This window comes from Paramormyrops kingsleyae, chromosome 2 (genome assembly GCF_048594095.1).
Source record: "Paramormyrops kingsleyae isolate MSU_618 chromosome 2, PKINGS_0.4, whole genome shotgun sequence".
NCBI classification, from domain to species: domain Eukaryota; kingdom Metazoa; phylum Chordata; class Actinopteri; order Osteoglossiformes; family Mormyridae; genus Paramormyrops; species Paramormyrops kingsleyae.
The window spans coordinates 9,787,795-9,812,760 of record NC_132798.1 but is presented as its reverse complement, the minus strand read 5'-3'; the positions used below and the strand labels follow the sequence as shown (position 1 = coordinate 9,812,760).

At 42.5% G+C, this 24,966-nt stretch overlaps 2 protein-coding genes across 3 annotated transcripts in view; both read right to left on the bottom strand.

The window, feature by feature from the left end:
• The window catches only part of tjp2b (tight junction protein 2b (zona occludens 2)), a 69,013-nt gene extending 55,435 nt beyond the window's left edge, over positions 1–13,578 (bottom strand). For both annotated transcript variants that reach the window (XM_023803355.2, XM_023803356.2), the window contains exon 1: positions 13,431–13,578. The gene's annotated coding sequence lies outside the window, so the exon portion shown is untranslated. The remainder of the gene's footprint in view (positions 1–13,430) is intronic.
• Positions 13,579–15,658: 2,080 nt separating this feature from the next.
• On the bottom strand, positions 15,659–23,153 carry fxn (frataxin). The gene is made up of 6 exons (XM_023803186.2): positions 22,942–23,153; positions 22,524–22,607; positions 22,332–22,423; positions 21,632–21,752; positions 17,391–17,488; positions 15,659–16,263 (listed from the first exon to the last, which is right to left on the bottom strand). The coding sequence occupies exons 1-6, from the start codon at positions 23,059–23,061 to the stop codon at positions 16,125–16,127; spliced, it is 654 nt and encodes a 217-aa protein (XP_023658954.1). The 5' UTR covers positions 23,062–23,153; the 3' UTR covers positions 15,659–16,124.
• Positions 23,154–24,966: the final 1,813 nt, after the last annotated feature.

The following is a 24,966-nucleotide window of genomic DNA, read 5'->3' as shown; positions in this document are numbered from 1 at the left end:
CTTTAACTCCATATAGTCTCCCCTATGGTGCCCCAAATTTCCTGTGCCAAAAAGGACATCCACCAGGACATCAGTGATCCAACACGCAAAGCATGCTGCTGTCAAGCTGATTTGAAGAGTTTCAAATACACCAATGCAAAAGAACTACTGTATGTGGTCTTATGCTGTAAACTGGTAAACCTGGAAAAAAAGTCTCGTACCGCTATATATCAGAGCATATTAACACCAATGCACACACTGAATGGTTTGTCCCGTATTGTTTTTTTTATTTATTATTATTGTAATATTGTATATACAGGAACTGAAATATTGTATAATTATACACTCATGACAAAAGATAAATTATGTAATAGTAAATGCTACTTTAATCTGATGTCAGGAGTTTAAAATGACAAATTTCTTTGTTTTTTCTTTTTCAGTTTAAACCAATACAAATATATATGCTCACACAAACAGACACAAGCAGATCCTCACCTATAGCAGTTTCCATTTAAACAAATCCATGTCCAGTTCAATACATTTTTTACAAGGATAAACCCAGAAAACCCTGCAAAGGTGATGCAGCACCGATGTAGAAAGGAGATTTAGGGGGGGGGGGGGGAAACACATTGATAGTTTTGCCAAAGTTTCGTCCTTCATTCTGAATTTAATATACCTATTGTTTAACCTAAAAAAAAATAGGATTACGCTGCAATCCATGTATAGTGTGTGTCATTGTGAGACAAACAGGGGCAACAACCAGATCTGACAGTGAGTCCCCAGTTCTGGCGCCTTAAGCAGAATAAGAATGTGCAGCAGGATGCAAGAACATGGTACACATCCAGAACACAGGTAAGCAACTGTAGGCTGAAACTTCCGCAGCCATATAAGCCATATGCAAATACTGTTACCATATTAGTTACTACACTGGGCATTTACACAATCTTTATACTGTATGTTCTGTGAAATGTGATACTCAGATTTTGTTATAATATGCAAAGGTAATGTATTCGGCTGAATAACTGATGTTGCAGTTCTGCGTATTAAATGTGTACCTGACTAATGATACATACTGTACTACACAAGCACACACGACTCATACTTGACGGGCCAGCAGAATTTATCGTGAGGGAGCCCAGGGCCGATCTTCCTATCCCAGTCCAACCCTGGTACACTGTACAAGTAAACTGCTCCGATAAAATGGATCGGCTGAAGACGCGGCCAGTATAGTACACTACCTGCCAGTTAGTAAAAGAAAAACACCAATAATATATTTACATAATTTTACATTTTAAATAGTCTAAATACCACTGTTTTTAGCATATAATATTACATCTTAGTACAGCAGCAATAAGACCATGTAAACAGTGCCGACGCCGTCCAAGCTGAAAGACTGTAACGCGTCTCGCGGCTCGGCCCCATCTCCTGCCACTGCAGTCACCCCTCTGCCGGCTCTGCCTCTTCCCACACTTACTCTGACAGTTTCCACGGCTTCCGCGGGGGTGGCAGCAGTTCCTTTTTATTGAGGGGGGCAATCCCAAGGGCTGCCTGCATCACAGTGATGAACTTCTTGTACTTCATTTTTTATATATTTTTTTATTATATACAGTCACCTATTTTATTATTTTTTTTTACCTTGAAAGTCTATATCCCAAAAGCGCAGCCTGCAGAGCTGCTTTCCTGATGCCCACTCAGCAGTGCATAGTTTTGATTCTCCCTCCTATATAAAACGCACAAACTACAGCCAGACCAATTTCAAAATCCTTAATCTTAAAAAGAAAAAAAAAAAAAACTAGAATGCTTTTGGAGAATCTCAAGAGCGTCACTCTTACATAATTGAAAAGGACCTTTGAACATTACACCAATGAAAATGCTGCAGGGGGATAATTGTGTACACTAAGCCTCAGCAGATAATGTGGATTCCCCATATTCTCTGTAATCCCTAACTACAGCTTACCCAGCTCTCTCTGCATGGATATTAACCCTCCACAAGAACACGTTTTCTAAAAAAGAAAAAAAAATAAAGATTTACAAGGTGTCTACCTACCTCACATTCCCCTGCATGCATGCAAATAATCAGAATTCTGGGTTTTGTTCCAATAAAAAAGAACAGGGGATAAAAACACAATGTCCACTTGTAAGACCATGTTTCTGGGGCCAACATTATATTATATTATATAGCTTATATTTTAATTACACAACAGGCTTACAGGGACAGATCATGCTGTGTATAGTTTGTAAGATGAAAGGTACATGGGTTCCCACCATCAAAGCAGCAGGTGAGGATTGGGGAGAAAACAAACAAATTAATGAGCCTGGTAACGACATGGGCGTTTTCACACTGACAGATAAAACATGACATGCCTCTTGGGGTACAAAGATTCCCCTAAATCCAGCTGCGCTAAACAGACAAAGACTTTCTGTATCATAATCAACGTCTGACCTTAACTGTTTTTAACCAAAATAAAGCCTACTAAACACTCAGACAAATCCCAAAATCTTTATCAATACGTGTGGCTAAATGTCACAGTTAATCCCGCAACAATCAGGACAGGGACTTTACGCATTTCTAGAGCTGTCACGACTGCTCGATTTTTTTTACAAAGCATTGATTAAAATTTGCTTTCTTGATTGCACATGGCTGAAGGAGGAGTGAGCATACAGAATGAGGGAGCCAAAAAAAAAAAATAAGAGCAAAAGCCTCAGTAACGCAAACTGTGTCAGAATAAAGTGTAAACCTTTAGAGGACTTTCAGGTTTGAAGGACTCGCCCAATAATGAGAGGTTAGCCATAGATGGAGATCTAAGCTATGTGTCCTTCAACCTTTTGGATTTTGTCATTACTTTGATAAACTCGCCGCTTAGTCGCATCATTTTACACAATATATAATATGGTACATAATAACCACAAAATGTGTGAACGTAACTTATTGACGGTCTCAATCCAGCCGACCATCGTGATTCTTTTGACGTGACAATTGCATGTGCACAGCATGTGATGTCGATATTAATGCTGCACACCATGCATAGACCATTGAGGATGGCACGGTAGTGCACTGGATGGCGCTGTCACTGTACAGTGCCACTGTGTGTTTGTGGAGTCTGCAGGTTCTCCCCGTGTGAGCTTGCACTCGATTGTCCAGGTTCCTCCAATAGTTCAAAAACAACTTAAGAGAATTAGATTGCCTAAATTCACCATGTGTGTGTGTGTGAGTGAGTGAGTGAGTGAGTGAGTGACAGGGTTGCCAACTCTGGCGTGACGCTCACGTTTTCAGACTCTCACGCTCATGCAAGAAATCTTAGGGCAAATCTATATTATTCCATTACAAACCTAAAATTAGCTACATCAAAATTGTTTTAAAAAACATATAGACTGTTTAGGTAATAAAACTCTTACAGACATGTAAATGTGTGGGCAGACTTGTCTCGCACTGCAACTAGCTGACCGAAGTTGGCAGCCCCAGAGTAAGCATGCACCTGGCCATGAGCAGGTGTCCTGTCCAGGGTTGGGCCAATTGCAATATACAATATATAAATATTATATTACATATACACCATTACTCAATTAATTGTCAAATTAATCAGTAGATCACTCGATCGTTAATATAATCGATAGTGATAGCTCCATATATTTGACAAAAAAGGTACGTTTCCGAGACGAGAACCCTTATAAACATAAAATTATAAGCACAAAATCCAGTATAAGTTACTTGGATTTAAGTGAACGTTGTATATGTATATTATAAAATACTGCACTGCAGCCTTTAGCCCACAGCGTACCAGCCTAGCAAATCCCCCAGTGCTGTGTGTTTAGGCTCCTGTTCTCCATATTTATCTTCATTCCATTTTATTGAAAGTAAAACACCTCAATCAGGAAAAAAAAAAAAACGCATATAGAGAGAAAGCTTTCATGATACAGCCGTCCTGTTCTGTGATCTCGTGTCTAATTAGGGTTTCGAATACATTTCATAAGTATCTCATTTGCCTTTGAAAAAGGCCTAAATAGAAACGTATAATTACTCGTTTCACTACCGAATGATTATTCAAATCAGTGAAATGTGAATTGAAAATAGGCAGTTGGGTAAAGAACGTCCGACTTACGGACAATTTGTACTCATGAATGGACTGCCATAAAACCTATTACATTAATAACTCGGGTACAAAACAGTGCTTGGTAATAACGAACACGCACACGACTTTGTGACGCTTGTGAGAACATTGTGCAGCTTCAGCAGTTCATCGTCTCGAAAGTTCAGTATAGTACCGCATGCAGTTATTTTAATATTACTGCACAATAATTTTTATTATGCGTTGCATTATTATTTGTCTGACTTACATACAAATTGAGGAACATATCTCATTTGTAACCTGGGGACTGCCTGTACTACCTCAAATACTATATGTGTTATGTTGATTGTTCTTTGTTTTCGCTCGTGTGGGTATATTGCAAATTAAAAAAATGACAGCAACCTAAAGGACTCCAAAGAAGAGAGAAGAATCATGTTGTTCATCTGAGTACAAGCCATAATTTTCACAAGCAGAAACAGCTGACGTGGGGCCTGATGCAGCCTTGAAGCAGCCATCCATCTATTTTCAATAACCCCTTATCCAATTAGGGTCACAGTGATTCGGAGTCTATCCTGGGAAGCTTACGGTACATTCCGGACGGGATGCCAATCACACGCGGATGCACACGCACGCACATACAGCCCACAGATGAATCACTCAACATCCAACACAGGCAATGATACCCTACTATAAAACTAAAAGTGCTTCTGCATCTGGTTTATGATTACAGGGCTTCCCTCAAAAATAAACATTATGTTCACTTTCTTTGTAATCTGGAAATGCTGTTGTGACCTTCTGTATGTATTATGCATAAGTTCAGGCTCACAGTTTACTACACTGATTGATTCATTCAGTGTCCTTTTTGCTTATTCAGTTTAGCACTGCAAAGACAGACTGTGCATTTTAGCTGCAGTTCCCCTTTAAAAGGCACCCCTGTGTAAAGGAGTCCACTGGATTTATGGTTATTCTATGAGGGGTAGACAGACGTCTTAATCTGGAAAGAAACATCTACATTACATTCAGCAGTCACCAGAATTACAGTTAAAAAATAAAGTGATTTTTGGCCATTCGAATCCCAGACAAGCTACTGACAAAATGTCTTAAAAGCATGTTACAAATCATGTTACATGGCCTGTGATGTCTTTAAATGTGTGAAAATGGGCACAGTCCTCAATTTTGCAATCTGCTTTTAATTTGGTAATTATTTGTTATCGCCTGCAGACACTGCTGCAGTAGATTAACAGTTAAATAGCTGAATAGCATAAACACATTTTGTGGAGTCTTTATATCTTTAGGAAAGAGATGTTACAAGACCAAATGAAATGGGACAGGAACCTGAGCAGTGGATCTGGAATATTAAGGGCTTTTAATGAAGTGGGGAGTGTGTCTCTTTGCTTTCATTCATTTTACTAAATTAATCAAATTGTCCTGTTTTCTCAGCCCCATTAAATCAGCCTGTTTCTCTGCAACGTTAGAGAGAGATAATCCACAGAACCATCAATATCGTCTCTCTATGGCCGTTGTAATCAGCTTAGCCAAGAAATTTGTGTCTAGGTCATCCCTGTCTCGATTTTTCTTCAATTTTCAATTCCTCACATATTCACACATGCGCGCGCGCACACAAACACACATACAGACAGACACACACACAGACATAGACACACACACAGACATACACACACACAGACATACACACACACACACACACACACACACACACACACGGGGAAGCAGAGCAACTGGAGCTTGCAGTCTGACACGTCACCACGAGGTCCAACTCGGCTCACCCATCAACATCTCCACACCAGCAGAAGGCTGCCCCGCCTCTGTCACAGTTGCGAGGCGGGGAGACGCGTGCTCACCTGGCACCCATCCCTAACTCCCGCCTTCCCAAGCCCGCCATCCATTCCAGCACAACTTCAAGAAGTGACGTGGTACCGGAACTTGGCGGGCGAAGCATACAAAAAGAGTATCAAGTCACTGACGTGTGTGTCAGAATACAGAATGGCGTGTGAGTGCAGGCAGCGGCATGAGGGAAACGTACGACGAGGACGGCGCAGCGGGAGTACAGAATGCTGTGACACATCGGCTGCAACTAAGCAACATCGGCTTTCACCGCACATCCTTCATACCGTCAGCCATGTTTACTAATCAAAATGATCTGCATCCTGCCATCCGTTCACCACACACACACCCTCAAAGACACACATACTCACACACACACACCCTCACAGACACACACACACTCATACACCCTCTCAGACATACATACACACACACACTCATACACCCTCACAGACAGACAGACCCCCTCACAGACACACAGACACCCTCACAGACACACACCCTCACAGACATACAGACAGACACCCTCACAGACACACATACACACCCTCACAGACACACAGACAGACACCCTCACAGACACACATACACACCCTCACAGACACACAGACAGACACCCTCACAGACAGACACACAGACAGACACCCTCACACACACACAGACAGACACCCTCACACACACCCTCACACACACACACACGTACACCATGTCAGCACCCCATTAAATATTTCACAGATGGGACACCCAGCAGGGCACACCCATCACTAGGGCTCTCCATCAGACAGCGTTAACCCCTCCAGGTGTCCAAAACTGAGTGTCAACCTCAAAGAACTTTGGGGACTCCGACTCATAAGCAGTCAAACTCATTAAGCTCAAATAATATGCTTGCGAAGTAAATATGTCCAAGATTATTAGCCACCAAAGTGCAGTTGTCGAAAGCTAACTGCAGGCAATTTGGGCCCCCCTCCTTACAACCCACAGCACCAGAATTTAACAATCCCACCCCCCACCCCCATCCCCAGCAGCACATCCTCTCCATGAATCTCAGAAATCAGCTCTGCCAACTTCAGGAGGTCTGCAGTGCAAGTTTTACCTTGGGCTGCGGTATTCAGAAATCCAGTCATCTCACCCCCATGGGGGTTACTTCAGAAAATAATAAACTCATCATTCATGTCCAATTTCTTCCTGTCTTTCCATCCAGGACAATCGAGGAATGAGTAAACACATGCGACGCTGGAGATCCTTCAGCTCCAAAGATGGGGAAATGAAAACAAACAATACGCCCTGATCACTGGATCCCACTGATAATTCCCAGCCTTATTAAGATGGGCTTGTACTATCAAGATAATGAGGGCCAAGGTTTCAGATCTTGTTTACTTCTTGTGTAGCACTGGGCTGTAACTTCACTAAGAATTATAGGTACGATACACATCCTGTGGTCTCAATCCAGCCGAAAATACCTAACTGATGTATGGCATGAAGTGGACCGCATAGTGGTTAGCTTAGCTTGGTTAACGCCTCCACAGCCACAGGCTCAGTCCCCCAGCTGAGCCATGTACAGATTTCCTTTTCATCCAAAATACAACACAAGACCATTGCGCACCAACCTGAATCTGTTCTTCAGCAGATTTCATTCTTCCTCACCAGCTCGGCCCTCCCCCAACACCCCACATGCAAGGTTTCCACCGCCACCCCACTTCCCAGACCATCTGCCTCTCCTGACCAGCTGAGGAGTGAGTTGAAGAAACTCCATACGGACTGTAGCGCCATCCAGCATAGCGGCGCTCTACAAGAAAGGCCAGGGCAGGCTCTGCTTCCCGAGGAAGCTTCCACAATGTCCAGCGTACTTCTCTGCACTGTGGTCTTCTGGAAAAGTGACATCAGTTGTGCTGATGCCAAACACATGAACAAACTCACAATAAGGCCAGCTCTAAGCATGTAACGATTCACCCAATTCCCCCAATTCACAATTCGCTTCAATTTACAATTCAATCTTCCCACATTATTTTTCATAAAAAAAAAAAAAAACTAAAAAATGCAACATTTATTTTCCCATTCTTTATAAAGTTAAATATTCCTTTTGTTAAATCATTTAAAAATGTTACTGCCAACAATATTTATTTACAAACATTTGTAAAGTCTGGAGATAGTAGCCTGTTATTTAAAATATTTGTTTAGTTATAAAATAAAAGAGCTAATAATAAATAATAATAACAATTTCGGCATTCCACAGTGTTACTTCTGCAGGTTGTGTTCGTTGGCTGCTGGTAGGGGAGGAGACCAAGTTATTGCACGTTCTGCTGTCTAAACAACACAACAGCAGCTAGGAAAAACTAAAAGATCATGCAGCCTAATAATAATTTGAGCTATTTCGCGGGTCATTTTTTGACCCTGGACCAGTAGAGAAGAGCAGTAGAGAAGAGGATGGTGGTAAAATCGGACAACATTATGTGCAATTCTGCCCACGGCCTCCATGGGGTGCTCCTAGAGCCCCTTTAGCCACTGGCCCATTCCACCGCAGTGTCCTAAGAAGCACTGCTGGGGATCCTTCCTGCCCGCTGCCATCAGGCACTGCAATACCTCCCCTGGACATGCCAGCCATCACTTCCAAGCATAACACACATCATGACAGCATTTCAAACAGACAAGGGTTTGCAGCATATTGATATACGATAATATGTATCACAAGAACTCCCTTCGTAATTAATTCATTCTTTATTTATACATTTTGCACATGAGTATCGTCTTGCATTTGCACTATGCTATATGGTCTAAAGTATGTGGACACCCCTATTAATTGAAGGAATTGCCTAATAAGGATACATCTATTGTTCACACAGGTAAATAATTAAACAGACAGTCACGCAATATCCTGCAACAAACATGAGCAGCAGAATGTTCCGATTGTACTGGAGAGGTTAACGCCATTCCGCTTAGCATGGTCACAGGATGGCATCTTTCCAACAGGTCAGATTCACAATTCTGTCCTGTTGGAGCGGTTTCGGTAAACCGCGAGCGAGGTGACTGTGAAGGTCAAAATGTCTAGGACAGGGTTATTGAAATCACGGTCCTCAAGATCCGAGCAAAGCTCATTTTCCAGCCTTCCTTTACCTGCGAACCAGGTGTGAAGCCTCCAGTCAATCAGAATCAGTAATTCTTAAACTACCTGGAAGAACTGAAAACAAGGCCTGGATTTGGATTCAAGGTCCAGATTTCGAGAGTCCTGGTCTAGGAGCATGATCAGTTGCAGAGTGTCAGCCACGCAAATTCAGAGAATGGGAGAAGCCAAGCCAACCCAACATCAAAGCCCTAACTGAACGGCAGTAAATCCCACCAGCAGTGTTCCAACACCTAATGGCAGTACATTAATCCAGAAAAGCTGTAGCAGCAATGGGCTGATTTAATGCTCTTGGTTTCGGAATGAGACGTTGAACAAGCTGGTGTCCACAAACGTTTGGCCATATAGTGCATGTGTTCGTTTCTGTTTTTGGGTAGGCAACCAATTTTCCCTTAGGGTGAAACAAAGTACATATCCATACATTATATGGCCAAAGGTATGTGCAATCACCTATTCTGCTGCTAATGTTTGTTGCAGGATATTGCCTAACTGTGCTTAATTATACACTTGTGTCAACAATGAGTGTAACTTAATTTGCCACTTCCTCTAGTCAAAAGAAATGTCCACAACTCCACATACTAATGACCATATAGTGTATGAATGCATGTATACACTGATCAACCACAACATTAAAACCACTGACAGGTGAATTGAATAAAATTGTGATGGCTAGATGACTTGGTCAGAGCATCTCCAAAATGGCAGGTTTTGTAGCAAAATGGCAGGTCTTCCTGGTATGCAGTGGTCAGAATCTACCCAAAGTGGTTCAAGAAAGGCCACCCAGTGAAGCAGCAATAGGGTTGTAAGCACTCAAGACTCACTGACTCATGGATCTGCTACTTGTGTCACAGGACACCTTCAGAGGTCTTGTCGAGTCCATGCCTAGATGGGTCAGAGCTGTTTTGGTGCCACAAGGGGTACATACTCAAAATTAGGCTGGTGGTTTTAATGTTATGGCTGACTGGTGTATATATCAGCTGTTGTATGCAAGTGCTTCCGTACAAACTATAAACAGCTCAGATTCTGTCTCTGTTGTACATATTTTTAACATTAAACACAGAGATCTTTTAGACCTGTTAAATAAATAATACCTTACCTATTTCATTTTGTTTGTACTGTTCCACATACACTGACTTAATTTAACAGAGAAATGATAATATATAATGTACTCAGTACTTTAGCACTTAAGCATTCTGTCAGGAAAGGGTTATAAATTGTATTTAGGAAAATGAGAAATGACTTTCCATCAACCAAATACTTATCCTGTATTAAGTTACAGGGGGAGCCTGGAGCCTATCCCACCTTTGGGCATTACGGGGGGGGGCACCCAGGACAGGATGCCAGTCCACAGCAGGACACACACACACACACACACAAAGAGCCATTTACCAATGCCAAGTCACCTATCCGCATGTACCTGGACTGTGGGAGGAAACCGACACAACAGCAAACTCCATATACAAAGGGTGGGAGTGGAATTCAGACCCCCCCCCCCCCAACCCTGGAGGTGTTCAGACCCCCCCCCCCCCACCTGTGCCCCCCACTGAGACACCATGATTTGACTTTACAAACCGCGATTCCATAAGCATGAAACAGATTCAAGAGTGGGCATACTCCATATCTGAAGTACAGAAAACATTCCTCCTCTAACAACTAAAGTATAAAATACATATACCCAAAACATTTTATTATGCTATAAATTAAATCTACAAAAACAACAAAGCAACAGATCTCAAGTGTTTATACAATAAGTACCAGTCAAAAAGTGGTTTTTAAATTGCATTGCAAACTGTAATCACAAGCATGCGCATACACTATGGGGGGGTTATCACCCCTCAATAATCACAAGCAGCCAATACAACCCTCTAGACGCCCTTAAATGGGTGGAGAACAATAAGGTCAGCTCCCCCCCACCCCCATGTTATGCCCATGACCACAAGGTGCAGGATGTTCGCAAAACACTCGCAGAAAATGATGCGAAACTGTCGACTGCGAGCCACAGCCAGGGAAGTGGAGCACAGAAATGCTCATTTTTATTACTTATAAAAATGAAACCGCAAACATGGCTAACAGGAAATTTGATGGGAACTGCCCTTTAATCACTGCTTTAGGGATTCTGCAAGAGAACAAAACAAAAGAAACCTGTTCGCTGAAAAGCTAATAGTGCCAAGTCCAATTAATAGATTTAATTTTAAATATCCAGACTGTCTGTGCCCAGATGCTGCCCTGAGAATCTGGCTAACAGCGTGTGTGTGTGTGTGTGTGTGTGTTTAAATTAGACTTGCAATACACTGTTAGCAGGGAGTCACGGTGTCTCAGTAGGCAGCCCGTAGCCTCACGCCTCCAGGGCTGGCAGCTTAAATCTCAGCCCCAGCTGTGCATGTGGAGTTTGCATGCTCTCCCCATGTTTGTCTGCCCTTCCTCCAGCAATGTGGCTATGCCTTGTTCTGAATAGGATCCAAACTCATCACAATAGATAAGCAGTTATGTGTGAATGGATGCAGGGATAGATGAACGGATAGAAATTATAAACATGCCGGTTCTCAGGAGAACTTCACACATTCAGAATTGGTTGTAGGAATGTTCTTAATTATTATAAACTCACACAATTTAAAATATGCCTTTACTGGAGGTGTGAGCTCTAAATATTACACTGTCTTGACTGTGATACCAATTATTTTCGGTTCCTTTTCGAAGCTATGGCATGATTCTCCGGGAGCGGGAAGCCTCATCCCAGCATGTCCCAGAGAGACTTTCACCGTGGCGCAGGGGTGTGGAATATTGAGACAAACTGCTGTGATATCCAGCAACTGGGAGATTTCTCTCCTTCATCAGCAACTTTATTGCAAACCTTTGTTCCAGGGCAAATGTTTCATAGCAAAAAAAAAACAGCTCACAACGGCAAGGCCAAGGCAGGCCACAGAGACTTCCCCTGCTAGCACTCAGTCAGCTGTGGACGTTGAAGGAGGGACTGTCGAGCTCCACTAAATAATCCGACACAAACCGCCTGCCACTGCCTAGCCCTTATTTCTACTTTCTGACTATATTTTTCCCCAGGCAGGACATTTCCCTCCAAAAATAGATAATATCACCCCTTTCACACAACAAGCAGTATCAACAGAGACCCTCTCCTCTGCGCTTCATCAGTGTCAGCCTCTGACAGGCCTATCGCGCTGGACGCCGGCCCACAATAAAACGTGCCCTTTATTTCTTGGATGGTGCTGAGAGAAAGAAAAACGACTCTGTGCAGATTATTTCTCAGGCAACTGTGGGAAAATTTAGCAAGTTCTGGCTGGTTGGCTGTCTGGGATCCAGATGACTTTTATTCCAATGTAATGTTTTTTTAGAATGATAATTTGTCCAGGGAAAGAAGTAAGACCACACAGTAACTCTCACACACACACACACACACACACACACACACACACACACACATACATACATACATACATACACACACACACACATACATACATACATACATACATACATACACACATACATACACACACACACACACACACACACACACACACACACACACACACACACACACAGAGTGTGGATAGCTGGCTGGCTGGCAGGCATTGACTCAGTAGATTCACCCAGGTTTCTGCTAACATTCGTCCTTGTCTTCTGTGACAGATAAAACTCCAGGTATGCATACGTTATAAAGTTAAACCATTTCCGTGACATGAATATTTCTGCTATTCATTCTGCATTTTTTCCAGTGTCCTCATGAGAATTTCTTTCTGAGAGGTTTGACTTGCAGCAATACAGTACTTTGAGCAATGAATTCATAATCAGGTTCTACACAAAATGTATTATAAGAAACATTGCAAGAATTATAATTCAGACAAACATTAGAAAGGAAGACCGGAAAATGTTACAGAATCCGTCAGAAAACGAAAAGAAGTCCCAACCCCATTTAGTTTCTGTTATATTTAGTTTATGATTCCAGCAGGTTAAAACAAAGAAAGAAACGTCCATACTACATAAACACAACGTTCGAGAGAGTGCATAAAAGCGCCTACCGGTTCCCGGGCTGTATTTGAAGTATAGCCTACAATTCAGGCAAGTATATAAACATAATAAACGTACCCAATGCCAATAACAACGGAGCAAGAAGCTATTCTACATATTCTAACGGATGATCTATGTGGGAAAAAAATGACGACTAAATACCTACTGTATCAAGTGGAACAGTCTAGACTTGCCCCACACCCGATATGACTAGATGTAGCAACACATGAAAATACCTTTACTACGCATACTGTACTGTGAAGTATAAAAATTCCCCATCATAAGCCTCTAAAATTGTCAACTTTAGACTTTAACTTCAGTAACGCCGGTTAAGTCGAATGTTCTTTACCGTCCAGTACACCGTTAAGCTAAAAGGGAGGTGTTTTACGTTGCCTTACCTCGGGAGTTTACAGCAAAGTCCAACCGCAACGCATGAAATCCGGAAAACACCTCAGGGGAAGCAGACAGACGGAAGACGGCTTCCGGGATGGCGCTGACTCCCGACCCAGGTGAGAGTGAGCCGTGGACAGGTAGAGGGGCGTGGCCTTGCGGCCGCAGGTGAGCCACGAGCAGCGAATTTTCGTTTTATTGGGTGGTTCGAGAAAACTCATTAATATTCATGAGGGAAGCGCTACCCTGTAAAACAAAAATCACCCCTCGTGGCTCACCTGCGTCCGCAAGGCTACGCCCACGGCGGGTGTCACGCCAGCGCATCTGAGCCGCAGGTAACGCTCTGTGCCGCCACTCTGACTCGGGCGGCGTCTACTTTCAGTGACCATTCGATCAATGTTTGTTAATAAATAAGCTTTTTACGTATAATTGAATATAATTGAATATAACCTAGCATATCACAGGTATCTTTAAAAAATGTCACTTAGTCGCTTAGTTTCCTTTTTTTATTTCCAGGAGGATGGTGGTAAAGCCTGTTTGACCAGCTTTGTTTGTTCACACCAGTCCCATGATAAAACCTGGACAGCAATTTTAAAAAGCAAGCACGTCTTTAAGTTATATAGGTAACAGCGTCTCATGAATTTAGTCAGCTTTCACTTGTTAGAGATGGGGAAGATTACTTATCAGTTGCCTCGCAGATCTTCTGAGATACAGGGCCGTATTCCAGGAAGTAAAAAATTATATGATACTGGCATGTTTTATTTTCACATATGATGTTATGACATAATAGACCTACAGTCAGGCATGGACTGGTGCACAGTCTGTGCTAGGATGTGGCCTATAGCCTAGGGCCCTGGCAAGCATGAGGGCCCAACCCCACTTTGGGAAAAATGGAACGATTAGTAAAATCAGCAACACCTGCTGGTTGAGTTAATCCACCCCTGTATATGGTGGTCTTGAAAATTATAGTACTGGCTTGCAGTACCAGTCCTAGCCAATAGTGCCCTAGGCGGGCATCACCACCGGCGCCCTGCGTCTGAGGTGAAGTGAAATTGGCTGGCAGATCAGCGCACCCTCACAAGCTGGCACCCTAGGCCACCTCCTGTGACACCTACAGGATTGATCGCCCCCTGCTGGGTTGGTTATGAGTCTTCTGATGAAAAGAATCTTATTCACAGGACATGGACTCTTTGTTTGGGCAGAGATCAAGAGAAGTCACATGGAACACTCATTCTTCTGACAACAGACCCATGCTGTAATCACTTCAGCTTGTATAGGATGGAGCCAGTGACCTACGGTGTAGACAAAAATTATTTGTACACTGTGAAAAAATGGTTGATGAAATTGCATATTTTGAAAACAATTCCAGAATGTTTTGAATAAGTTTTTATTGTTTCTTTACACAACACACATATTTGTACAATTTTAAACAGTTTTAAAATATCATTATCATTTCCAATTTTGACCTTTTTTCCCCCACAGTGTACAAATAATTTTTGGCTACACTGTATATGGGAACAGTGACATTACAACTCCCATCAAGATATGAGGTTGAGGTGTCCCCTGTCTTGTGGAATCTGCCCTTTGACACAGAAGATCAGTCCTCTCTGGCATTTTGATTTGATCTGAACCCTGATTGGTTCCAAAACCATAACCCTTTGTGCTGGAACTGCAACAGACCTGTGAACAGAATCAGACATCTTTCCTTTCATAATGGAAATTGCAATAATTGTAACAACAGATTGCAATTATATAGTAGCTCTCACAAACCCGAGGTCACTTTATAAGGAAGGAAAAAAAAAAAAAAAAGAGAAACATCTACTCAGAACAGGAAGAGAAATGGTCGTCAGACAAGAAAGCCTTAAAGTCAGGGAGAAACCAAGGAAAAGAATTCCAGAGTTTAGGGGTCAATGGCACTGAAGCACCAACCATCCATAGTGAGAAACCTGGTGCGAGGGGTGAGGAGTAGATTACTTCTAGGTAATCGGAAAGAGGGGGGGGGGGTCAGAAGTTCACAGAGGTAAGGGGGCACAAGGCCATGTAGTGCTTTGAAGGTGAGAAGACAGATTTTGAATTTGATACAGGACAGAACTGGTACCTAGTGTCATTGTGAGAGAATGGGGGGTGTAAGCGGTATTCGAGTATCAAATGACACCATGCACTATTATACATACATACACAGACATACACAAATATATAGTGGAGTTACTAATAAAAAAAATTGAGAATTCAGAAGAACCCACAAACCAACATTTTATTAAAGGTAAAAAGCCAGAAAATCCAACTGACATGAGCTTAAAATAATGGGTCTTTTGTCCATCTGCGCTTAATAATCCTTTTTTATCTGGTGAAAATGGACAGAGTATTTCCTGGGGAAAAAACACAAGAATGCCACAGGGCTGCAACTGTACAGACAGAGGTTTTACAGTAATCTGATGAATACTTTCAAAAACAGACACAAATCCATAAAACCATGGGCAGTTACCGAGCAAAAAAAGTTGGATTTTTAAATGACACCACACATGAAAAGGCTTACATATTTACATGAACTGTTTCACTATATGGAAGGGCAGACCAGATCTTAGAGATTCTAGCACTATGACTGTCGGCCTCATCCTGATTGCATTATGGCTACAATGCAAACATTTCAATGTTTGGGGAACATACAAGCAAACAGAAGCAGTTCATCCATACAGCAAGGTTCAGGAATGACTCAAATGTGACAGGTCCATGTCGCATTTGAAAATGGCTGAGAATTCCTTGGAGAGCAGGCTGTGCAGGCAGACGCCGTCGTGGGAATAAACCCAGTGTGTGCCATTCCAGTCATAGCGCTTTGGACCGCTGGAGGAGAGGATGGTAGAGCAGAGGTGAGCGGAAAGCCGCTGGGATGCTCAAAGCCGGCGTGGGGACCTGCCCCTGGGCTCAGCATAGAGGTCGAACAAGGCCAGCAAAACAAATGTTCAGTATTCAGTGACACACACATGCAGGCTAGATTCTTAAGTAGTAATATTCTGGTCCTGCCCTCACGGACAATCACACGAAGTATTAATGTGCTATAAAGCTAATACAATATATCAGGGGTGCCCACACTTGGTCATTTATAAGTAGCTTGCAAGCTGAACAAGTCAAGATGATCTACCTACTATAAAAATGCAAAGCATATATTTATTTATAAATAAATTGAATATTCATTATTATTATTATTTATTATTATTATTCATTTCCCTTTGCGATAAAATATATTTGAATTTAATGTACAATATATGTTAGAGTACCTTGCGTAACTGCAGGAACCCATATTGCACAATACAACTCTGTACATTTTTGGGATTTTAGTTCCTTCACCTTCCTCTTTCTCAGCTTGCTTTTCGGAGGGAAGTTAATGTCACAGTTTTTATGAACAGTCCGAAAATGTCGCTCCACATTTCCCTTCTTCGGAATAGCAATGGTAGACTGACAGATGAAGCAAAAGCACTTCGAATATGACATTGTGAAAAAAAGTCCTCCTCCCATTCCGTATGGAAGTGGTAGGTTTTTGGCTTCTTACTTGGTCCAGCTCCCCCATTCATTTTTATACCCTTTCTTAAGTTTAGTAGAAATAAATTGGAGGCTAACTAGGCGACTCGGTACCATGCTAGTGTTTTTCAGCAGCTGGCGCGGTTGAACCCGCATGCGCGGTGACCCATGTGTCAAAAAAAGATGTCAGACTGGCTGCCCTGTATGTCAATCAAGTGTGACGAATGTCATATTTCGGATGGATGACAGCCTATCATCCATCCTCGATTTTTTTTATGCCATGTGATCTACCCACAGTACCTTTGCGATCGACGTATTGGGCACCCCTGCAATATATGTTTAAGGTTGCTGTAAGAGTGAGGGGTGGTGGCAGACCGTGCTTTTAAGACCCAGCGCTGTGTTTACTCTACGATGGCCCTACTCTACGATGGCCCTACTCAGAGACACTGTACCTCGTTGGAGATGAGAGCCAGATCTGTCTGTTGGGCGTCTGCTTGTTGATGACGTACGTGCCATGGTCCCGGCTCACTTTCACCGTCAACACCCCACTCTGTCAGAAGAAAGCAAAATGGGTCTCTTTTCACCCCCCCTACAGCGCCTGACTAGGTGGCAAGAGAGTGCTAAACACGATTAGAAGGCAGGCAACAGCTACTGCAGGGCCTCAAATGGTTTTTATCATCTATGCCATCAGCTCACGGTCAGACACAGGGACCACAAACAGAACAGCCAGCTGTCCCAGACCTTATTGTTCTCAAACCCGCTGCCTTTAAGCTCGATGGCATCCAAGTCCACAAGATGAGTAACGATGAGTCTCTTTCCTTCTCCTGTGCCCTTCCTCCCATTGCAGCAGATTGGAGTCAACAGCTGAGCGAATGAAACATGGCAGGAAAAAGCACTGCCATCGAGAGAGAAACCCCGCGAGCAGCCGGAGCCCCTGCAGAGTAGCGCTGTCACCATGCTGTCACACGTCCCTTCTTGGAGGGCATGGCAGAGACCCCTCCTGCCTTTGACCAGTGAAACACCTTCCATACATGAACAGTCATGCTGCAGCACACACACGCCACTAACATGCTAACCCCAAGTCTGCAGTGGCCACAGGCTTGGCACACGCAGTATGAAACTTCTGGCCCAAGTTTTCATTTACCCACTACAAGTAAAAGCAAGACAAAAAGTTTATCATTAAAAAGCCTTCCTCTGAAATGGAATTTTAATGGGCAGCCCTGGCTAAGCCTTCGGAATTTATTTCAATTAACTTTCACAATAAATTATTTTAATACTGTGCTTACAGTAACCGACCTTACTGAGGCATTGTGACTCAATTAATATTTTAATTTATAGCTTGTAATGTGACCTCCTAACTGCTTTATTAACAGATATACCAAACTGAAATTACTATTAATTTAACCAGCGAAGTAACTAAATAAAGCAGATTTAAAAAGACACTCGATCCAGGGGTTGGGGGTTCAGACCCCAAGTGAGAAATCATAAGTTGATTTTTCTTATATTTCCTTTAATTCTGCCTGCAGCTACAGCTACAGCTGTTTTTGAACTATTCCGGGGCGAGGTCATCCACTAGATGGTGTTATAACTAAAAATAGAAATGCAAAAAAATCTGGGGCCTGAAATAATCTACTGAGCCATAAAAAAAAAAATTTAAAAAAAATCTAGCTCTGCAGGGGAGGCCGAAGACCTGCAAAGGTGGGCCCTTAAGTTTTAATCATTAAATTCTGCCTGACCGGCTATAAATTCTCAGAAAAAGGTTTTTCAGCCAGAGAAATCAGAGACGTTGATTTTGGCGTTAGCCGTCTTCGGGGGGAAGCCGGCCTTACAGCCAGGCAGGCAACATTCCCCAATCCGTTAGCACCGACGGGTCAGCGCCTGTCCCGCAGAGTGATTTAAAAAGTCACGCTGGCATTAATCACCACCGTGCAGGCCGCTCAGAGACAGACACATCGGCAGAGAGCGTTATAGATCTTACCGGGGCATTTATCCCAGAGGAAATCTGCGCTCGAGCATCCCCCCTGCTCTGGCACATCCCGCAGCATCAGCCTTCATTTGCACACCCCCCACCCCCCGGATGGACCCCCTCCTCCTCCCTCAGGGAAACCGATTGCCAGCTGTCTGACGCTAATCTGACTTGTGGATGAAGCAGAGGTCAGAGGGAACAGTGCAATGGATGAGCCAGCACTCCAGTCAGTCCCTCCCCCCACCGGCTTCCCCCTGAAAGGGGGGCATCCAGCGAAGTCAAACATTTACAGATCCATCCTCCCTCACAGCCAGTTAGTTTAAAAAGCAAAGTGTCTCCACCCCCCGTTCGTGTTCATGTACCATGTCTTTTCATGCTTCACAGATCCCGCCTGCTAACTAGGAAGCCGTTTCTGACTTTTCCTGTGATGCGAGAGACACGACGGCCGTCAGCCAGTGTGTTCAGCTCAGACAGCTCCGCCGCTCACCCTCGACCTTAACGCGCGGCTGACCTTGTCCTTCACATGGCCCAGCAGCTGGAGGCCTCGTCTGCAGCGCAGGCCTGTGTTTAAATTCACGCTTTCCTCCTTTATGAGTACTGACCTGCTCCTCTGAAGCGATGCTCTCTTTGCAAGAGAGACAATGTATTTTTGTCCATCGCAGTAACTCAGTCATAAGTTATTTATAAGAAGTGGGATACTGTTCGGGAAATATTTGCTTCCAAATTTTCTTTTTTGGATAAAAATTCAACCTAAAAGTAATGTTGAGGGACTCAAGGTCCCGGCCGGCTTTCCTACTTAAGCGATTTTCAACGTTTTTAAACCCGAATGCAAGCAACTGTCAAACGACTCCTCTGTGAGGCCATCTTGAAAAATTACAATTTAGTTTATAGGTCAGAATAGTGCGAGGAAGTGTTACGACTCACAGATCGGAGGGTTTCAGATTGCCGTGCCAATTGCGGCCGGGCCCTAATTGTGCTCGTTGGATTGGATCATAAATCAGTCCCAAAATGGGGACAAACAGAGGCTCCTCAGTGCAGTGTGGTTTACAGGAGCAAGATCTCAAACCACGGTACTGAGCAACGTTGCGATTATTCATCGTTCGGCATGGCTTTGGTGTCTCCTTCCTGAATTTTAATTCGCTGAGCATAAACAGCAGGCCGCAGCAAATCGACCCACTTCATCTAGTCTCCTTAAAGGCACATAACCCTCAGACTTCATAATTAACACTGTGGCCTGCACTGGATATGGACAGAACCCTGATACTCTGACATGCATTGACGCATAAATACACGTAACCTGTAACAATTCTGAAAATAATAAATCCACAGTATCATTTAACTGATGTGCGAGGAGCCAAAACATTATGATCACCCCTAAGTGAAGCGAATTAGGTTCACTATCTAGTAAAAACGGTGTGTGTCAAGGTCTGGGATGTATTAGTTGGTAAGGAAACATTTTGTTCACCTAGTTGACATGCAGAAGAGATGGGCAGGGACAAACATCTGAGTGACTGTGACAAGGGCCAAATCATTATGGCCAGATGACTGGGTCAGGGCATCTCAGACAGGAAGGCCAACAGAAGGGCTACTGCAAATGGCAGATATTTCTGATGATGGCTATGGGAACAATGTGTCACAGCAGACAGGGCATCAAGCCCTGTTGCATATGGGGCACAGTAGCCCCTGGTGGCCCCTGTCCACCGTCAGAGACGCCTACAATGGGCATCCAAGCATCAGAACTGGACCTTAGAGCGATGGAACTGGTCAGCTGGTCCACTGTATTTTCTGTTCCATCCTGTGGATGGCTGGGTATGGGTCAGGCATCTGAGAGACATGTTGGACTGAGTCCGATCTAGGGCTACATAGCCCAATACACAGCAAGGCTCCATGCTATGTGTCGTGACACATTACTCCTGTGATCATCATCAAAGTTATGCGTCAGCTGTGCTACAGCAGCCCTTCTGTTGGTCTGACTGTGGTCTGGGATAGCCTTCATTCACATCTTACATCGATGAGTCTTGGCAGCCCAACACCCTGTCGGTGGTTTGTGGTCTTTCCCTCCTCAGACCACTCTCAGAAAGTACTCACCACGGCCGACTATGGGCACCCCACAAGCCTCGCCATTTTGGAGATGCTCTGACGCAGTCTTCCCACCATAAAGACTTGGCCCTTCTCAAAGTCACTCAGATCTTCATCCTTGCTGATTTCTTCTGCATACAACATGTCAGCATACCATCTAATATATCTCAAACCTTAACACAGACCCATTTTTATGAGATAGACAACATTATTTACTTCACATAAGGGTGGTCATCGATGTGTAAAGCAGCAAAAATTACCCCTGCCTGAAAACATTCTAGATGCAACATCTACCCCTAGTGGATACTTTAAGGACTGCAGTTGTAATTAATGGCAGCAACAATATCACTCGTCTTCATTTTAGAAAAGAACAGAATAGAATGATATTGATTCTTGTAGGGAAATTGTCATTTCGCCAATCCCACCTTGCTTTCCATGAGACATAGATACGTACATAGGTGAGACCAAGCTTGGAGGTAACAGCACAGGGTTGACCACTGTCTAAAGCCCTGGAGCAATTAGGGGTTGAAGGCCTTACTCAAGGGCCCAACAGCGACCGACATCAGTCTGTTGGCCCTGGAATTCAAACTGCACAATCCTAACCTGCTGAGTCACATGCCACTGCCATTTTAATATGAGCACACTTACCGAAAAGACAACGTCATACTCTGGTGAGGTGAATGGCTCGTCGGTGAGATCCTCAAAGTATTCCGCCAGTGTCTCCAGAGTTTCATCTGCTAATTTCTCATACACTGCCTCAGATACCTCACTGTAAGATTAGAGACAACTATTAGCTATATAACAGCCAAATTAGCCGATCAACTTTTCTGTCTTTTTTTTAAACTAATAATAAAACCGAGTAATTTTTTTTTGGCCATGAAAACACCAAAGGTTATAACTGCTTAATTAGATCAATTCTTAATTAAAATACAAATGCTAATAGAAAATTAATAACTGTATTGGGCCTAACTAAAATGACTATTCATTATCTGTATTAAGTGCAAGGTTCAGATTTAAATAAACATTTCTAACATACTACACATATGATCAACCTGCAGAAAAGACTAAACTTAACAGAAACTCAAAATGACTCAGTATCAGAGGTGGAAATTTCAGGTCCAGAAAGTAAAAATCCAGACCAGGATTTTGTTTCAACCAACCAGTTGAGCATAAAGAGTCACAGTCATATAGTACTCAAGTGGTTGGTTGAAACAAAATCCTGGTCTGGATTTTTACTTTCTGGACCTTAAATGTCCACCTCTGCTCAGTATTCAGTATTTGACGCATTAAACTAGTTATTTCTACACTAAATTACTATTTCTTCAGAACTTGAAGAATCAGTTCTTACCCTAACTGAGCCTTTTGTTCTTCGGCACAAGCAGCTCGTGTTAAGTAAACATTTCTTTTTTGCGTCCTCTGTAGTAGTCCTGGACCTAATAACTGTAAATTACAATAAACAGTTGACGACTAAACGCATTTACTGTATGTAATGAACAATTTTGAAAACTATGCATGTCATAGGAAAAGGCCGAGTGAATACCCTGCCGGCTCCGATGGACGTCCATGGGTCCCGGACATGAGAAGACGCGGTTCTATCATGAGTCCGAGACAATATTTTGTCATGCTAAGTCAACATGAAACGAAAGAAAAAGATCCATTACTACCTGTGCTTAGAAGGAATGGTTACCTAAATCATATACTCGGTTAATTCTAACGTATGCAATAGGCCGTCAAAACTGAATTTGACAATGCGCTAACATGATATCCATTTGTTGTGAAATAGGTAGACTGTTGGTCACTTTAACTGCATAACTTCTAAGTGTTTTAAAGCGTCCACGTTCCTTTCAGTGTAAAACACGATTAATTATCAGTGACATTGCTGCCAGGTATCCTTGCAGCAAGTGATAGCACCGAGGGCTAATTTATGTGTAATAATACTGCTTTCCTTAAGTACCCACCTGGTGTAACGGACATCTGCCGCTCTCGGAGTGTATTCTAGCAGCTGCCCGTTCTTGCTTTACTGTCGTAATTAGATGGAACCGGTAAAACACCAAGCGTTTAAGTGCCAAACGTGACATGGTCGTCTGTCTGTATACGACAAATCGAATCCGCGTTATCGGTTGTACATGCCTGGGGATCGTACTCTTTTCCTTGTACTGCGTGAAATCTCGCGAGAATATAACTCGAGCTTATGAAGCCGTTCGTGTAGTTTATTTATCGTGTTTTACCGGAAATGCACGTTTTACTAACATCTGTAAAATGTTGCATGTCCTGTCATTGCTAGTAGTAACTCATTTTGCTGTCTTTGGGCTTCCTTCATATATGCACTGATATACATATGTACTGATATACTGAAACTAATGTTACTGATATTCTGTTGATTAAAAGTACTCTTCATAAACATAATCATGGTATTATGAATATTTTACATGTTTCTTTAATCAGTCTCAGTGTTGTGACAGAAGGCTACATTCACTTGTTAAATTTGTTGTGCTAGCTGTGAGCTAGCCTTCAAAACCTATATACTGGGCCAATCAATCCTACAAGCTACAATAGGTGCCCCCCTAGGGCGCCAGTTTCTGAGGAGATGATGACATGCCAGTCAATTTCACTTTGCCTCAGATGGGGGAGGATAGGGTGCTATATCGTCTAGGATCGGTACTGCACGTGTATTGTACAACACAGCGAGAAATGAAACCATATTGATTTATGATGGCATTTACAGGAAGTAGATGTCTGTAAATACAATTATATATATTATATTTTGCATTGAACTGCTCTAGTAGTTGCAACAGTAATTTCTGCCATTTGTGTTGAGGCAGCATGAGTGAGGAAACAGGGTGTCATTATATAAATCCTTCAGCACCTTCTAACACCTTGTAACAGGACCTTCCAATGCTTCACCTCCTCAGCTTGAGCACCTGCTCTTCTACTCCCTCCCTGCTGGCTTTAATAAATCATGTGCTTATCCTTCAGTTTTAGCCATAGCCAGAAGCTGCTCTTCTCAGCCTTCTCGTCCAGCTCCTTCAGTATCTTCTGTAACTTAACTCCTGACACTCCAGTGTCCTTCAATAGATGCTGAGTAGATGTTCCCAAGAAACTTTGGCAACACACATGGAAAAGTTTAAAAAAAAACCATATGACTCTAATGCATTTTACCCAAAGCTCTTTATATGACATTCAAATAAATATGCAATTCATATAACTTAATGTGTGATTAGACATATATGCAAAATGCACATGAAATTAATGTGCCATCAAATATATAAGTCTGACAGTCATGTACAAACTATATGCAATGTATGTGTCATTAGTCATATTTTTCCTTTATTCATGTAAAATACATATTCAATTTTGTCAAACATAGGTTTTATATTCAGGTACGCTGAATATTAAATGCATGTTTTGTCAGTATTAGTTTCTATGTATAATTCTTTGCATGAACTCAGCTGAACCATGGACAGAGGTTCCACACAGCTAGAATGAGTATTTTGAAAAGGCAACATCCTTTATCGCTTGATACATTCACTTTGTGTTCTGAGGACATAAAATGAATGTTCTCATTTCTAATTAAACCAACTGAATGTGGAGTGATCACACGTTTTTCATTAGAATAACATAAGAACAATATACATTTTTATTAAGAAACAACAAGTAATAAACATTTATTTCCTACTAAAGCCATATGTTATCAAGTAGGATAAAATGTAAAATTCATGTGAAAGTTTTATGTTTTTTCTATAGGCTTGTCCCTTGAATGTCTTACATGTCAAACACTGACTTGTGAACAAAAAAAAGCATAATGCATTGTTATATATAACTGAAATGAGAAAAATGCTTGATAGCCTTATATGAACTATGCATTTTTTTTTCATACGGAAACCCACCTCCAGTCCCTTCTCCCTGCAATCAGCCACCAGCACAGCATGATTCTGCCTTTTCCAGTCTTTGGCTCCGCCCCCTCCTTCTTGCCATGGCATTAT